Source organism: Pristiophorus japonicus, chromosome 12 (assembly GCF_044704955.1).
Source record: "Pristiophorus japonicus isolate sPriJap1 chromosome 12, sPriJap1.hap1, whole genome shotgun sequence".
Taxonomy (NCBI): Eukaryota; Metazoa; Chordata; class Chondrichthyes; family Pristiophoridae; genus Pristiophorus; species Pristiophorus japonicus.
The window spans coordinates 168851197-168865939 of record NC_091988.1 but is presented as its reverse complement, the minus strand read 5'-3'; the positions used below and the strand labels follow the sequence as shown (position 1 = coordinate 168865939).

Sequence of the window (14743 nt, the reverse complement as noted above, 5' to 3'; positions counted from 1 at the left end):
GGATGGAAGGCCTGGCTGCCTGTAAAATTGCTGAGCTGACCTACATAACAGTCACTGCACTTAATTGTGTGTGAAACATTTGGGGATATTTTAAGGGGCGCCTAACATAATTGTAAAACCTTTTATTCCAAAGATTAGTAATTTGTGAATAACTGACTTCTCATTGCTTGTTTTCAGCTTGCCCCTTGACAAATATTAGAGGCACTGTCGTACCAGGTATGAAGTGAATGTAATTTATTCTGATTCAGTTGTATCAATTCTACAAAAAGTGTTATTCTAACATTCTGGAAATAATACTGGTCGGGTGGGCACCGTGCTTGGTCCTGGGGTGCTTCTGTTTTTATCCCCACCTGCCGCTGATGGTGCAGGTCGGGTGGGCATCATGCTGGGGCGCGACCTGCGAGAAAACACCATCAGCTATCCATTGCAGGGGGCGGCATGAGCCATCCTAGGAGGGCAACGGAATCGAGGAGGATGACTGGATAGACATCACCTGAATCCAGGTAGCTGATTGGAGCGTGGACGAGACCAGCGGCAGGGTCGGGACCTAGGTGCAGGAGAAGCAGCGAGGCCCAGAGATCAAGACCGGTGGGAAGTGGCGATTGGAGGCGGCATGGAGCGGAAGTCGGGACCGGCAGTGATCAGAGGAGGCGTGGAGCCTGGGACCGGCAGAGACTGGTGATCGGAAGTGGCGAGCATCGGAGGAACAACGAGGTCGTGGCCAGGACCGGAGCGAGGTGGGGGCCCGGGGCCGGAGCGAGGTGGGGGCCCGGGGCCGGAGCGAGGTGGGGGCCCGGGGCCGGAGCGAGGTGGGGGCGAGGAGCGAGGTGGGGGCCCGGGGCGAGGAGCGAGGTGGGGGCCCGGAGCGAGGTGGGGGCCCGGGGCCGGTGCAAGGTGGGGGCCCGGAGCGAGGTGGGGGCCCGGGGCGAGGAGCGAGGTGGGGGCCCGGGGCCGGAGCGAGGTGGGGGCCCGGGAGTGGTGGGGCCGAGGTCCAGGAGCAAGCTGGAGCCCAGCAGTGGGAGTGAGGTCCAGTATTAGCGCAGTGTGTACCAGCAAATGGGGTTGGGGCCCAGGAACAGTGCAGCATGGGACAGCACCGAGGCCGTGAGGCCCACACTCTGACCTCTGAATGCCAGGGACAGTAGCAGTATGTGTGTGTACTCGGCCCCTGTAGCAGAGCTCGGTCTCCAGTCGTCTTGGATCCCCTTGCCACTGGACCAAGACCTTGCTCTGTCAAGCCCGTGTGGTGTCTGGTATGCAACGGCCACCACATGTTAAAAGAATTCACATACAGGCATCTTCCACCCTTCAAAATGAAGTTCAGGACCTGGAATGTCAGGTCCTTCATGGAAACACCTGAGAGCACATTTTTTGGTGTGGAAGCAGGTCATCCTCGATCCTGAGGGATTGCCTAATATAATAAATAATACTGATAAAATGGGAATTAACGTGCTGATGACTTCTCAATATTTTTAATATACCAAAACTGGTTTTATATATCAGCAAATCACATTTATAGTTTGATATATCTCTTGTAGGAATTAACATGATGGAGGCATTCGGCTTAGTAGACAAAGAGTATTCAGAACTTGAAGGAGTTTCTATGGAGTCTGACATCTTTACAGGTTCACCATCATATAGTATTTTTGAAAATGCTCAGCTTACACAGGCTACCAGGTGCGTGTCCCATCCGGAAAAACCACACCTCCACCTCTAACATTGTCCATTTCCGCTCCTTCCTCAGCCCATCTGCCATTGAAATCCTCATTTATGTCTTTGTCACCTCTAGACTTAACTATGCTTTCTGCTCACCTGGTCGGCCTTCCATTCTCCACTGTCCATAAACTTCAGTCTGTATCCTTTCCTGTACCAAGTCTCATTTATCCATCACTCCTGTTCTGTGTTTAAATGCAATTATGGCCTCACTCCTCCCTATCTCTGCAATCTCCTGTAGCCTTATTCCCCACCCACCGCTTCAATTTCCCATCCTAACTTCTCCATCACCATTTCCCAATAAACATTTTTCACAATATCCATTTTCTTTTTGTAAAGTGTTCTCAGACAATATCCTTCCTTTGTGGAGTGCTGTACAAATACAGGTTGTTGTGATATTATAACAATATCACGTGTTTGCATTTCCTTGCCAGCACATGTCAGAAATCACGCATTGACTAAAGCATATTTCTGTGTCACATTTAAAAAAATATATATAAAGTAGCAAAGGTAATCATTAACTACATACAAAAAAACTCTCCATAGAACAGAAGATACTGAAACCACAATATCTGCAAGCTCTTAATTGACTTTCTCACTAATAAAGCCATGGTTCTTATTTCGAAAATGAATAGGGATTAACCTTTGAATTAACACATCCTGTATATTCTTAATATCCATTAGACTTTATAGCCTTAAAGGAGACACACCTACACATTTAACAGCAGAATAATGCTGGGTCGATAAGTATATATGATGTAGTGTGTATGAATTTTAGCAAAACTTTTGATAATGTCCCACATAGCAGACTGGGCAGGAATGTAAAGGCCCATGGGATCCGGGGCAAGTTGAATCCAAAATGTCTCAGAAGCAGGAAGCAAAGGGTGTTTTTGTGACTGGAAGGCTGTATCCAGTGGGGTTCCACAGGGCTCAGTGCTGGGTCCCTTGCTTTTAGTGGTTATATATCAATGACTGGGACTTGAATGTTGGAGATATGATTAAGAAGTTTGCAGATGACACTAAAATAGGCTGTGTGGTTGATAATGAAGAAGAAAGCTGCGGACTACAGGAAGATATCAATATACTGGTCAGGTGGACAGAGCAGTGGCAAATGGAATTCAATCCGGATAAGTGTGAGGTAATGCATTTGGGGAGGTCTAACTAGGCAAGGAAATACACGTTAAATGGTATGACACTAAAAAGTGTAGAGGAACAAAGGGACCTTGGAGTGCAGGTCCATAGATCCCGGAAGGTAGCAGGCAAGGTCGATAAAGTGGTTAAGAAGGCATATGAAATACTTGCCTTTGTTAGTCAAGGCATGGAATACAAGAGCAAGGATGTTATACTTGAACTGTATAAAACACTGGTTAGGCTGCAGTGTGCAGTTCTGGTCACCACATTACAGGAAAGATGTGATTGCACTGGAAAGGGTGCAGAGGAGATTTACAAGAATGTTGCCTAGACTGGAGAAATTTGACTATGAGGAAAGATTGGAAATGCTGGGTCTGGTTTATTTGGAACAGAGGTGGCTGAGGGGAGACCTGATTGAGGTGTATAAAATTATGAGGGGCCTGGATAGAGTGGATAGGAAGGACCTGTCTTCATTGGCAGAGGGGCCAACAACCAGGGGGCATAGATTTACAATAATAGAGGAGATATGAGGGGAAATGTATTTACCCAGAGGGTGGTGGGGGTCTGGAATGTACTGCCTGAAAGGGTGGTAGAGGCAGAAAGCCTCACCACATTTAAAAAAATACTTGGATGTGCACTTAAATTGCCGTAACCTACAGGGCTACGGACCAAGAGCTTACACCTAAACCCGGAACTTGTGATCTGTCAAGAATTCGCTTGACAGATTGCACGCATCCGGAAGAAAAAGGCCTCTGCGGGTGGAGAGTTGGGCTATTTGCCCAATGTTTGCCCAGCGAATGCCCGTGAAATTCTTACAACTGATATGGCCTGCTTTTATTAGTGTAATACTTTTACAGGACAGAAAAATAAATTTTTTCCAATAATTTAAACATTTAAAAATCTGTGAAATAAGGTGTTTATTTTTAGATCCTTTAAAATCTGTAAATTTATTTTTCAAAATTAAATTTTTGTTTTAAATTAATTAATTCTATTTTGATTACATTTAAATATGTGATTTAAAAATATATGTATTTTGTGTTTGTGTATTTTTTTGGGTATCCCTTTCATACTTATGGTGATTCCGAATATACGGAATTCACCACAAGTATGAATGGGAATACCTCTACTTTGATTTGTTGGGTCGGCCCACGTGATCCCAGGGATGCTTGCAAAACGCCTCCGCCCCATGATACGTGGGCCTCTCTGCAGGCCTTCGCATAGAGTCCCAGGACCACAAGCCTCCAAACTTCCCGGACCATCAGGTAAGTTTGTAGATATTTTTAGGGTCGGAGGCATCCACTTGCGGGAAGCCTCCAATTGCAATTTCTGCACCAATATGTTTCAATTTCAATGTAGTTTCAATTTGAATGCACTTTCTGACTATCATTTATATTTTAACCAGCATTCCCTTTACATCCAACAATAGCTAAATGTATCACCGTTTAATACTAATTTTGTTTTGCCATACAATCCTTATGTCCTTGTCAAATAACAATTGTTCAGAAATCTGTCATGGCAAGAGTTCATATTTAAAACTACAAAAATTGGAGAATGTAATGCCATGTAATGTGTAATGTGCCACTGGGTACCAGTACAATCAGAAACTATAATGGAACTTTTATATTATCTGGTATTGTTTGGAAATTGCTTATTGCCATAATGCATTATACACCAATGTCATAACAGTATCAAGCTTCACGATGATAGAATCTGGAAACAGTATTTATTATTTGTAAAGAATTTTAGGCAGTTAGTGTACGGAAAAACTTGCTGCTATTAAATGTTTGCTAGAATTCCTTGAAAACGCAATGAATCTAGTACTGGATGAGCAGAAATTTTCTCCAATTAAATATTGGTAAGACCGAAGCCAATGGGCTAGACTTTCCACCTCAGATTGCTGGGCTAGTGCCCATATATCGCCCAAAAAGGCAGGCTATCACCTATTTTGCTTCAAAAGTGGAAAGTTGGGTCAGAACATCGCCGGAAAATTGCTGGCCCAACTTTCGTGTCTCATCACCGAGGTGATTACCCATACATTGGCCAGCGCAACTTTCGGCACATCGTCCACACATCACCAGGCTGATCGCTCGCCGAGAAGATCACTGGACAAAAGCTGCTTTTACCTGGCCTTCCTCACAGAACTTGGCACTATGGATGCATTTTGAACGTCGGAGGAAGTGAGAGGCTGCTTAGACACGGGGCTTATAATTTGTGAGTTACTTAAGGGCCTTGTACTGATGGATCCACTCACATTTATACTTTATATTTATTTTAGTACAAAGGGCATTTATAACAACAGTGATAGTTTTGGGGTCTGTAGCTTCTCCACCATTACTTGTAAATGCTGGAGTCTGAAGTTGAGTTAAGTGAAGGGTTTAGTGAAGGGGCCAATCGAAGAGGTGGCAGACTGAGGGCGGAGGAGGAGAATGTACAGCCGACGAACTTACAGGGAAAAGCAATCTTATCTCAACTTGTCTGATAACGTATGCCTTAGGAGGCTGCGCTTCCAAAAGGAGGTAATCGATGAGATATGCCAGCTCATCAAGGGGGATCTGCAGCCTATCAGCACCATCAGGACCGCACTGCCCACTGAAGGCTGACACATCGCCATGGCTGAAACATTGCCCATTTTTTGGGTGATAGCCAGCTAAATGGAAAGTCTAACCCATTGTCTTTGGTCCCACCACAAACTAGCCACTGACTCTGTTGTGGTAAAAATAAACCACTTTCGAGTCTATTGAGTCCAGCAAGTAAAGAGTTTATTCGAGGACATGCAAGGGAGTGATCCTCAGTTGCCCGAGATACCGCACTCAACAATAGAGTTTGCAGCATACTTTTATAATACACAAGTTACTGTAATTTGGGTTGTTTTGCCACAGTCATAAATCAGTACACACACTTCCAACACTTGTACCCCATCAATGGAGTTATTCAAGTCCAGCAGGTGTCTCCTTTATCTTAACTCCTTCTAGCCTGGGCCTCCCGGTCCCCTGACACCCCGCCTGGCCTTCATTTTCCTTATCTTCTTGTTCTAAACATAACAAGCTTCTAAATACACTTTATTTTCCCAAGCTTCTGAATAAGCTAGCTGTCTCTAAAGATACCTGTAGCCAAGTAGCCCAGCATGCCACGGTGAAGAACCATTACTATCTACAGCGTTTATTTCAAAGATACACTTTACTAACAGTTCAAGCATTGCTATTAAAGTATTAGCCTAGTTATTATAATGTTAACCTAGCCCCACTTGTCCCACTTCAGTCTCTCCTTTTGGACCCCTGGTCAGGCCACCCTAACCCTGGCGGAACATCCCCATGACCCTCTACCCACTAATAACTCCAGGGATCCTTCTGGAGTTCAGTGGATTTCAGATCCTTTAATTTGATTTGACTTTAAAGTTCCCTTATGGCTTCATCGAGATCCTAATGACCTAGGTTGACCCTGGAACCGCCATCTTTTTAGATAGCAAAATCATCATATACATTTCCCAACTTCCCCTTCTCTGGGGGGGTTCTTGGTTGCGGTAGATACCAGAACGTACTCTTTATTTTCCAACATTACCATCTGCACCACCTGTGATACCATTAGTCTCTGGTAGCAATATATACCGAGACTGACCAACAGGACCGCTATAGACGTAATGGCTGCTGCCATCCTCCCTACTTCCCACCAGTTTTACTGCATTATTCCCACTTTGGCCCGGTTACTAGTGGAGTCCTCCAGTACTCTAGCCACCCCAGTGGCTAGATTCACCTGTACCCTTCCCATTGTGATGGCTTGACGGTTCTGTTCAATGAACCCTCTGGTAGTGGCAAGGGCCCTTTCTATCGCCACCCAGATTCATATTATTTCACATGCTTTGGCAGTTCGCCAACTTGTAATAATGTAGAAATATATATCCATGTAGCAAGACTTTGATGCATAAGCCAAAATCATATCAACATTCGGGGGTGTCAATATTTAATATACCATTCACCATGGGCGAGGAGCAACCTCCGACACCCTACTCAAATTGAATTCACAGTTCCGGTGTTCCACTTCTGCCCCGCCTGGGGTCTCCTCCGTTTCTTGAGTTCTTTCCTGATCTTACCCCATCTGGTTGCTTACTTGAGGCGGATGAATTCTTTCCGACTCCTCATTTTATCATGATATTGGCTAGCCCTCTTAATCTGGATTAGCAGTATACCCAGATCAATTCACTATCTCCGATATCCATATGCTTCTTAACACTAACTTGGCCTTTCTGAATGTTGGTCTGATTTTGGCTTATGCATCAAAGTCTTGCTATATGGGTATATATTCATACACTATTACAAGTTGGCGAACTGCCAAAGCATGTGAAATAATATGAACCTAAGGTTGTGCTGAAATATTGTACCACATAATTGTGCAGCTTATACTTAAGTATCTCATTTACTGTTGGTTTCACTTGAACATGGGTTTTGAGACAGGTCCATGCTTTACGGGTTTAACGGGACCACTAAAATCACCTCATACTGGATTCGTACTGGCTTTTCCCATGCTCTGTTACCAACAAAACACAATTACAGTTAAAATTATTACTCAGTCTCACAATCACTAGTACGTCGACTAAGAACATACATTTTGAGCGATACAGATGCTGACAAAGAAAACAGACATTGTAAAGAAAGCTGAAGTTTAACATCTAAACAACCAAATATGAACTTAAAAGATTCTCCAGATCTCTTTTACTCATATCCATCCATTGTGGATAATTCTTACTAAATGTAATTCTCCCTAGCCTTCAATTGTTTTCTTTAAACTTAAATTTTTAATCATTTTTCTTAAACATACTTTCAATCCCTCCAACAGGTATCAGTGTATTTAACTCTTTTCTGATTGTTTCATTAATTAGTTTCCCAATTGTGTATGTGCCAATGCATTAAAGATTATCTCACTTCCTGAGCCACATTAAACATTCCATGTCTTGCTGTTGTCAAGCAATTCAGCATGTCTGAGACGCATTCTTCAGTGCAAATTGCTTCATATACTACAAATCACGTCTGCACTCTTACACCGGTATCTCGATGATATCGGATACAACATAGAAACAGAAAATAGGTGCAGGAGTAGGCCATTCAGACCTTCGAGCCTGCGCCGCCATTCAATAAGATCATGGCTGATCATTCACCTCAGTACCCCTTTCCTGCTTTCTCTCCATACCCCTTGATCCCTTCAGCTGTAAGGGCCATATCTAACTCCCTCTTGAATATATCTAATCTGAGTTATAGGGTTGTTGGTTCAAATCCCGCCTCAAAGATTTGACCACAAAAATCAAATCTGATATTCCCATTCTATGCTTTCTGATGCTGTACAACTGCAGTAAGACCTCCCTGCTCCAATACTTAATTCCTCTAGCTATGAAGGCCAACATGCCATTTGCCTTCTTCACCGCCTGCGATACCTGCATGCCAAACTTCAATGACTGATGAACCATGAACTCCCAGGTCTTGTTGCACCTCCCCTTTTCCTAACCTGTCACCATTCAGATAATATTCTGTCTTCCTGTTTTTGCCACCAAAGTGGATAACCTCACATTTATCCACATTATAATGCATCTGCCGTGCATTTGCCCACTCACCTAACCTGTCCAAGTCACCCTGCAGCCTCTTAGCATCCTCCTCACAGCTCACACTGCCACCCAGCTTAGTGTCATCTGCAAACTTGGAGATATTACATTCAATTCCTTCATCTTAATCATTAATGTATATTGTAAATAGCTGGGGTCGCAGCACTGAACCCTGCGGCACCCCACTGAAAAGGCCTGCCATTCTGAAAAGGACCCATTTATTCCAACTCTGCTACCTGTCTGCCAACCAGTTCTCTATCCACGTCAAAACATTACCCCGAATACCATGTGCTTTAATTTTGCACACTAATCTCTTGTGTGGGATCTTGTCAAAAGCCTTTTGAAAGTCCAAATACTCCACATCCACTGGTTCTCCCTTGTCCACTCTACGAGTTACATTCTCAAAAAATTCTAGAAGATTTGTCAAGCATGATTTCCCCTTCATAAATCCATGCTGACTTGGACCAATCCTGTCACTGCTTTCCAAATGCACTACTATTTCATCTTTAACAATTGATTCCAACATTTTCCCCACCACCGATGTCAGGGTAACCGGTCTATAATTCCCTGTTTTCTCTCTCCCTCATTTTTAAAAAAGTAGTGTTATATTAGCTACCCTCCAGTCCATAGGAACTGATCCAGAGTCAATAGAATGTTGGAAAATTATCACGAATGCATCCACTATTTCTAGGGCCACTTCCTTAAGTACTCTGGGATGCAGACTATCAGGCCCCAGGGATTTATCAGCCTTCAATCCCTTCAATTTCTTTAACTCAATTTCCCTAACACAATTTCCTGACTAATAAGGAGTTCCTTCAGTTCCTCCTTTTCGCTAGACCCTCGAACCCCTAGTATTTCCAGAAGGTTATTTGTGTCTTCCTTAAGTATTTGTTCAATTGGTCTGCCATTTCTTTGTTCCCCATTATAAGTTCACCTGATTCTGACTGCAAAGGACCTATGTTGGTCTTCACTAATCTTTTTCTCTTCACATATCTATAGAAGCTTTTGCAGTCAGTTTTTATGTTCCCTGCAAGCTTCCTCTCATACTTTATTTTCTCCCTCCCAATTAGACCCTTTGTCCTCCTCTGCTGAATTCTAAATTTCTCTCAGTCCTCAGGATTGCTGCTTTTTCTGGCCAATTTATATGCCTCTTCCTTGGATTTAACACTATTCCTAATTTCCCTTGTTAGCTACGGTTGAGCTACCTTCCCCTTTTTATTTTTACTCCAGACAGGGATGTACAATTGTTGAAGTTCATCCATGTGATCTATAAATGTCTGCCATTGCCTATCCACTGTCAACCCTTTAAGTATCATTTGCCAGTCTATCCTGGCCAATTCATGTCTTATACCATCGAAGTTACCTTTCCTTAAGTTCTGGATCCTAGTCACTGAATTAACACTGTCACTCTCCATCTTAATAAAGAATTCTACCATATTATGGTCACTCTTCCCCAAGGGGCCTCGCACAACAAGATTGCTAATTAGTTCTCTCTCATTACACAACACCCAGCCTAGGATGGTCAGCTCTCTAGTTGGTTCCTCAACATATTTGTCCAGAAAGCCATTCCTAATACACTCCAGGAAATCCTCCTCCACCACATTGCTACCAGCTTGGTTAGCCCAATCTATATGTTGGTTAAAGTCGCCCATGATAACTGCTGTATCTTTATTGCGCGCATCCCTAATTTCTTGTTTGATGCTATCCCCAACCTCACTACTACTGTTTGGTGGTCTGTACACATCTCCCACTAGTGTTTTCTGCCCTTTGGTATTCCATAGCTCTACCCATACAGATTCCACATCATCCAAGCTAATGTCCTTTCAAACTATTGCTTTAACTTCCTCTTTAACCAGCAATGCTACCCCACCTCCTTTTCCTTTCTGTCTATCCTTCCTGAACGTTGAATACCTCTGGATGTTGAGTTCCCAGCCTTGGTCATCCTGGAGTCATATCTCCGTAATCCCAATTATATTATAATCGTTAATAATTGCCTGCACAGTTAATTCATCCACCTAATTACGAATACTCCTCTTATTGAGGCACAGAGGCTTCAGGCTTGTCTTTTTAACACTCTTTGTCCCTTTAGAATTTTGCTGTAATGTGGCCCTTTTTGATTTTTGCCTTGGGTTTCTCAGCCTTCCACTTTTACTATTCTCCTTTCTATCTTTTGCTTTTGCCTCCATTTTATTTCCCTCTGTCTCCCTGCATAGGTTCCCATCCCCTTGCCATATTATTTTAATCCCTCCCCAACAGCACTAGCAAACAGTCCCCCAAGGACATTAGTTCCAGTCCTGCCCAGGTGCAGACTATCCGGTTTGTACTGGTCCCACCTCCCCCAGAACCAGTTCCAATGTTCCAGGAATTTGAATTCCTCCCTCTTGCACCACTCCTCAAGCCACGTATTCATCTGAGCTATCCTGCTGTTTCTACTCTGACTAGCACGTGGCAATGGTAGCAATCCTGAGATTGCCACCTTTTGAGGTCCTACTTTTTAATTTAACTCCTAGCTCCCTAAATTCAGCTTGTAGGAGCTCATCCCGCTTTTTACCTATAACGTTGGTACCTATATGCACCAGGACAACTGGCTGTTCACCTTCCCCCTCCAGAATGCCCTGCAGCCATTCCAAGACATCCTTGACCCTTGCACCAGGGAGGCAACATACCATCCTGGAGTCTCGGTTGCGACCGCAGAAACACCTATCTATCCCCCTTACAATAGAATCCCCTACCACTATAGCTCTCCCATTCTTTTTCCTGCCCTCCTGTGCAGCAGAACCACCCATGAACTTGGCTGCTGCTGCCTTTCCCTGGTGAGCCATCTCCCCCAACAATATCCAAAGCGGTAAATCTGTTTTGGAGGGAGATGACTGCAGGGGACTCCTGCACTGCCTTCCTACTCCTGCTCTGCCTGATGGTCACCCATTCCCTATCTGCCTTTGTAACCTTTACCTGCAGTGTGACCAACTCACTGAACGTGCTATCCACGACATCCTCAGCATCGCGCATGCTCCAGTGTAAATCCATCCGCAGCTCCAGTGCCGTCATGCGGTCTAACAGGAGCTGCAGCTGGATACACTTCCTGCACACATAGTCGTCAGTGTCCCTGATTTCGCATATGACACAGGAGGAGCATGACACGGGTCTGGGCTCTCCTGCAAGACTTGACCCTTAAAATAATTAATTTGGCAACAATGCCAAAGGTTTCTTACTGACAAGATAAGGAAAAAATAAAAACTACTCACCAATCAACCAGCCAATCTGTTACCCTCTTGGCTGTGATGTCACACTTCATTTTCTTTTCCTCCCAGGTCAGGGAGTCAGCACTGGTGGGGAAAACAAGACAAAGCAACACCTCCTCCTCTCACTTGCCCAAACTCTCCCACTTACCAAACTCTTACCTTTGCACTCTGAGCTGCTGCTGCACTGCGTGAAGGTTTGCACAAAGCCCTCTCTTTTTATACTGTTTCTAGCTAACTCACCACTGGCCTGTTTAGGGAACCAGTTTTTACTAGCTGGCCAATTAACTAAGCTAGCTTGCTTGTTTGGCTCTGCTTAAACCTACAAGAATCCTATCTGTTTAATATTTAATATAACTGGAGAAACATTAGTTTTTGTATTTAACAAACATTCTACACAAAAGGAAAAGAGGGCGGAGCTCCCCTTAGCTTTTAGCTTTGAGAAATGTATGCATGCTTTTTTTTAAAAAGAAAAGGGACGTTTTTAAAAAAAAAAGTAAACATGAAAGAAGACAGTGCATTTTAAACCTTCAAATTGATTTGCTTGCAATAACCAAATTGAGAAGACAGTACTTTATTACGATTCAAATTTTTTTTTAGCAATTTTAACTTCAAGGCTGAAGTTTTATCTTTTGTTAAACAACCCGTCTTTTATGCATTTCATGACGCCGTAAATCATAATCAAAATAAATCCGCACCTGCATTTCTAACTTAAAATCAAATTCAATTCTAGGTACACAATGAACATTTTAACACTCAATTTATTCATTCTTTCATAACTTTTCCAGATCCAGTACAACATTACAAAGGGTTAAAAAATGGTTTCAGCTCTCTGTCCGAAAAGATGGGCGGAGCTAAAATAAACATACAGGCAAACTGTTTCCTTTTAAACAACAGGCTTTCAGACAAATGATAAATTATTTCACCATCCCCCCCCCTAACATTCACAGTCAGGAAAACTTGCAAACAAACACATATTTTCATACAAACTGAAAACTTTTCACCTACTCCACCCTTGAGAGCAATCTATACCCAAAGGACCACTTATCCTTTGAGAGCAATCTATACCCAAGGTACAACGTATCCTTAAGATCAATCTATACCCAAGGGACTTTCATCCTTGAGAGCAATCTTTACCCAAGGAAGTTTACCCGGAGAGCAATATTTACCCAAGGAGCCATGACTTATCGCTACCTAACGGCCGTTCTTTAGTTGCTTTACCCGCAGACCTGTCTCCTCGTTCTGATCCTTGATTTGGCTCACTGGCTTCCATCCCAAACGCTGACCTCCCTATTTAGTGGGTTGTAAAGTATACATATTGCCCCGTTCTTTAATGTCAGCATTTGATTCGGTACCGGTTGTCGGGCCTCAGGGATCCTGCCCACTACGCCAATTGTTGTGGTTAAAAATAAACCACTCTCGAGTCTATTGAGTCCAGCAAGTAAAGAGTTTATTCGAGTACATGCAAGGGAGTAATCCTCAGTTGCCTGAGATACCGCATTCAACAATACAGAGTTTGCAGCATACTTTTATAATACACAAGTTACTGTAATTTGGGTTGTTTTGCAACAGTCATAAATCAGTACACACTCTTCCAACACTTGTACCCCATCAATGGAGTTATTCAAGTCTAACAGGTGTCTCTGTTATCTTAACTCCTTCTAGCCTGGGCCTCCTGTTCCCATGGCACCCCGCCTGGCCTTCATTTTCCTTATCTTCTTGTTCTAAACATAACAATGAGTAATTCTCCCAAGCTTCTAAATACACTTTATTTTCCCAAGCTTCTGAATAATCTAGCTGTCTCTAAAGATTACCTGTAGTCAAGTATCAAGCATGCCTCGGTGAAGAACCATTACTGTCTACAGCGTTTATTTCAAAGATACACTTTACTAACAATTCAAGCATTGCTATTATAATGTTACCCTAGCTATTATAATGTTAGCCTAGCCTCACTTGTCCCACTTCAGACTCCATCCCTCTCCCTAGCATCTGTCTGAGGCTGAACCAGACTGTTTGCAACCTACGTGTCATATTTGACCCTGAAATGAGCATCCGGCCACATATGCATTGCATAACTAAAACCGCCTATTTCCGCCGACATAACATTGCCCATTTCCGCCCCTGCCTCAGCTCATCTACTGCTGAAACCCTCATTCATGCCTTTGTTACCTCTAGACTTGACTATTCCAATGCACTCCTGGCTGGTGTCCCACGTTCTACCCTATGTAAGCTTGAGGCCATCCAAAACTCGGCAGCCCATTTCCTAACTCACACCAAATCCCGCTCACCCATCACCCCTGTGCTCGCTGACCTACATTGGCACCCGGTTGAGCAATGCCTCGATTTCAAAATTTTCATCCTGGTTTACAAATCCTTCCATGGCCTTGTCCCTCCCTTTCTCTGTAATCTCCTTCAACCTCACAGCCCCCCGTGATATCTGCGCTCCTCAAATTCTGCCCTCTTGAGCATCCCTGATTATAACTGCTCAACCATTGGTGGCTGTGCCTTCTGCTGCCTGGGCCTTAAGTTCTGGAACTGCCTCCCGCTTCTCTACCTCTCTTTCCTTTAAGACGTTCCTTAAAACCTATCTCTTTGACCAAACTTTTTGGTCATCTGCTGTAATTTCTTCTTATGTGGCTCGGTGTCAAATTTATTTGTTTTGCCTTGTAACATGCCTTGGAATGTTTTACTATGTTAAAGGTGCTATATAAATGCACTTTGTTGTTGTTGTACATTATACTACCGTTTGTGAATATCCATTGCTGGCCAAACTAGGACACCAGTTCTGATGCTTGAATCTATAAATATTCCCAGCAAGCAAAACTAAGCAGGCTGAAACTTTGAATCGTGTTCAATCAACTGCCTCCCATGAGTATATTAGGAAATACTAAATGGAAAAAAATGGATTTGCATCATTCAAAATGTTGGAAGAACTCCCTAGCAATATAGTGCAGCATTGTAAAAGCAATTAAATCAGTAGCAATCACAATACAGCGCAGGGGTCACACGTGGCCTGTACTACTTGTGCCTCCTTCCATTCGCTGCATGTCTGGCTGGAACTGTCGCAAAGTGC

At 43.5% G+C, this 14743-nt stretch overlaps 1 protein-coding gene across 1 annotated transcript in view; it reads left to right on the top strand.

Moving 5' to 3' along the window:
• The window catches only part of LOC139277543 (collagen alpha-1(XIV) chain-like), a 216192-nt gene that overhangs the window by 160167 nt on the left and 41282 nt on the right, over positions 1-14743 (top strand). The window contains exons 30-31 of the mRNA XM_070896129.1: positions 178-216; positions 1539-1677. Coding sequence (XP_070752230.1) covers positions 178-216; positions 1539-1677 — 178 coding nt within the window. The remainder of the gene's footprint in view (positions 1-177; positions 217-1538; positions 1678-14743) is intronic.